Source organism: Helobdella robusta (genome assembly GCF_000326865.2).
Source record: "Helobdella robusta unplaced genomic scaffold HELROscaffold_7, whole genome shotgun sequence".
Classification (NCBI taxonomy): Eukaryota; Metazoa; Annelida; class Clitellata; order Rhynchobdellida; family Glossiphoniidae; genus Helobdella; species Helobdella robusta.
Window position 1 is genome coordinate 4,178,549 of NW_008705398.1, and position 3,722 is coordinate 4,182,270.

At 32.8% G+C, this 3,722-nt stretch overlaps 1 protein-coding gene across 1 annotated transcript; it reads left to right on the plus strand.

The window, feature by feature from the left end:
• Positions 1-521: 521 nt before the first annotated feature.
• HELRODRAFT_165081 (hypothetical protein) lies at positions 522-1,776 on the plus strand (the record flags this gene model as incomplete). Its single annotated transcript, XM_009030973.1, has 4 exons — positions 522-659; positions 1,310-1,399; positions 1,491-1,589; positions 1,726-1,776. The coding sequence occupies 4 exons, from the start codon at positions 522-524 to the stop codon at positions 1,774-1,776; spliced, it is 378 nt and encodes a 125-aa protein (XP_009029221.1).
• Between the last annotated feature and the right edge of the window lie 1,946 nt (positions 1,777-3,722).

Below are 3,722 nucleotides of genomic sequence, written 5' to 3' on the forward strand. Positions count from 1 at the left end.
GGTCAATTTGTCGGCTGTTACATTCACTGTTTTTCAGTTTTGCCCAAAAGATGTTTTCTGACAGACTTGGTATTACCATACTCCCATCCCCATCGACCGTTACCTGGGTACATATTGGCTGACTGTTTCCTATCACCATTTCGTGTTTTTAAATTTTAAGATTCTTTATCCAGATTTCGGTAGAAACCGTACTTCATCCTCAAATCGAGGTTCAAGATGCATTCATCAGTAATGTCTGCCAACAAAAAAGTGCCTTCCTTTAAAACACCAAATCTCACACCTCTAAGTGCAAGATACTTCCCCGTACACAGGCGCTGTTTCTCCAGTGGCAGTTCAAAATAAATACTTGCAAGATTACTAACGCACCCAACAGGTATCCCTAAATTCAGAGACAGAACGGCAACAAAAGCGTTTATTCAACCCAATGAAACCCAAACATTAGTTATGATTTTACAATATCAAAAATAGAAACACTTAAAAAAATCCTGAAGCAGTATGTGACACTAGAATCTGCAAAGCAGATGTTGAAGAAAAACACAAGAATACGGCAAATCCACGAAGAGAATGGGAGAATATGTGTTGAAAAGTTGTCTCAACAACAGGAGACTACAAACCACCAGAATGCTGGAACTGTGAAAAAAGACATATCAGGAAGTATTGTAAGAGGCCCTGGAGAAGTAACGCCTATCAAATGGACGATATGGGAAAAACCGACTTACGAAAAGATGCCAGCCCCATGTTTGGAACGTCTGTAGCTAACACGTCGAAAAGCTAACTTTGCGAGGCCCAAGTTGGCTGGAAAAACAAACGCCCAGCAGTTTTATTTATATCTCCAAGCTGCATCATGACCAAGATGATCTCTAGGTGAAAGGAAAGATAGACCTACGCGAAGGTTCAATTACCATCGATACAGGAGTAACTAGATGAATTTTTAGACGAAATGTGTCAATGGATCTAAAACAAAAAAATCGACCAAAAATCAACGTTAAAAGCAAAAAATGATTGCCAAGCCTTATTTTGGACACACTTTCACAAATTTGCTTAGTTTCTTGGATCTTCCCATCAAAGTTATCTAAATTCGTTTCTGGATATAATGCTGGAAGTGCTTATTCTAAGATTTTTTTCCCACTGACCAAAACCACATGCTTCGTGCAACATAAATGATTTTCGCGTCCCAAAAACTACGTTAATTATTTTAATCGCTGATTAAAAATATGAAAATATTATTTAGCTAAATTACAACGTTATTGTCATAATCGATTATGTTTTATAACTTGCAATTACGAATTTTTGCGACCCGAAATTTTAGGCTGGTAAACAGATGTTACCTCGGTGCGCTATGGCTATGGCACGTCGCCTCTGCCCAAAACTTTTGGGTCCAGCTGCCTATTACAATAAGGTCTAAATGCTGGTTACTGTGAGAGTAGTTCTAGAGGTGAAATTAGTGACTGTGCATGAGTGTACATTGTAAAAAATACTACAATGCTCAGAATTCTGCATTGCCAAATTTCAGTGTTGGTTACATCAAGCCAAGAAATGTGCCTATACTGGTGACGAAGAATGCTTGCTTGACGAAATACCTTAGGCTGGTTGGTTTTCTAAATTCATGAAAACACTTACACCTCTCAGTCAGAGAATCTGAGGCGACATCTATTGCTCGGGCAATAATCAAATCAATCAATCCAAAATACTTTTTATTTACCAGAACATAACACAAACAAAAAGAAAGTTCAAATAACATTCTGGCTTGGAGACCAAGCAAGTTTAACTTTATAGGCCACCAATTAATTAAAACACATATATATATACAGATATGTAACATGAGGAGATATATAATAATAGAATAGTTCAATTTGATGAATATATATATATATATAATATATATATATATATACACACAGATATATAGCGTGAAGTTCAGAAAATAATTATAATTTAAAAAAATACATATGCATATACAGAGACATAACATGAGATTCAGACATAGTTCGAGAATTTGTTTTTAAATATATACAAAATATAAGATTATAAAAAATTATTACTCAATAGTTCTTCTAGATTATAATTGGTTTTTTAATATTAAACATTTCATGTGTTTAGTGAACAGACTTAAATTATTGAATGTACGTACACACATACATGTATTTAAGTATGTATGTATGCATGTATGTATCAAATTAAAATCAAAATCAAACATTTTGAATATCATATATATATATATATATATATATATATATATATATAACATGAGGTTGATTATAATAGTTCAATAGAATAGTTCAATTTGATGAATATATATATATAGCTGCAGATAGAATACAAGCCGGTCGAAATTCTATGCAAAATTTTGAAATAGCGCAGATAGAATACAAACTGGTCGAAATTCTATGCAAAATTTTGAAATAAACAAGAAATAGAAATAGAAAACAAAGTTGGATAGCCCATGTTTTGTAGCCAGACTAAATTAAAGAGTGCCAAGAAAATTGAAAAACGTCATGGTATTATTTACAAAAAATTGAAGGACAAATCAAGGATATTTGTTTCTGATAAATTTGGTTTAAGAATAATAAAAAAGGTACATGAATATTATGGACATATCGGAGCTGGAACATTGAAAGAGAAAATAAGACCATTTTATTATTTCAAAAACTTTGATCAACTAATTGAAGAATTTTGTAAAAGTTGCACTATATGTTTAGAAAACAAAACTAAAAGAAATAGAATCACTCCAAATTATGTCCATTGACACAGTTGGTGGATTTGCCGGTAATAGGTCACCAAAGAAATATATGCATATTTTGGTAGATCATTTTAGTAGATATGTTTGGATCTCCACTGCAAAAAGCAGCAGATTTCATAAAAGTTAATTGACCCGATTGCTAAGAAAAATAATATTAAAATACTTTTAGCCGACCAGTACACCGGAATTAATTCTACAGAACTAAAGCAGTATCTAAACAAGATGAATATTCAAGTGGTTTTTACATGCGTAGATTGCCCTCAATCATATGAACTAAATGAAAGACTAAAGACTAAACCAAACACTTGTAAACAGAATAAGATGTAAACTTAACAGTGGAGAAAAACAGGCATGGTCCGTTATTGCAGACGAATGCGTCAAAGAATACAATCGGACAATTCATAGTTCCACGAAATTTGAACCAGAACACTTATTATACGGCATAAAGTCAACTATCACTCCATATGACTTACCGGAAAGCGATTTAGCTGCAGATAGAATACAAGCCGGTCGAAATTCTATGCAAAATTTTGAAATAAACAAAAAAAGGGTTGACAAAATCGTCAAGAGTACGAATTTGAAGTGGGCAATCAAGTCTATATCCAGAATGGGAGTAAACTTAATAGAGGTAAAATGGACAGAATAAGAGTTGGTCCGTTTAAAATTCTTAGCAAGATTTCACCGTCGATCTTCGAAGTAGACTGCGGAAAAAAGAAGAAGGAATCACATTTTTTTCACATTAATAAATTGTCACTTTATGTACCTCAAAAAGTGACTTGAGGGAGAGAGATGTAAATCATATTTCATATAATTATCTATGTTTAGGTATTCTTTGAATTTCTATTCTATGCTTGTAAATTATGTTTCATTACTTTGGTATTATCTTATATATAAATGCAAATAGCACGAGGTTATATTTTATTATTGCACGTGGTTATATTTTATTATTGTTGGCTTTGTAAACAATCCTGGAATTTATTTT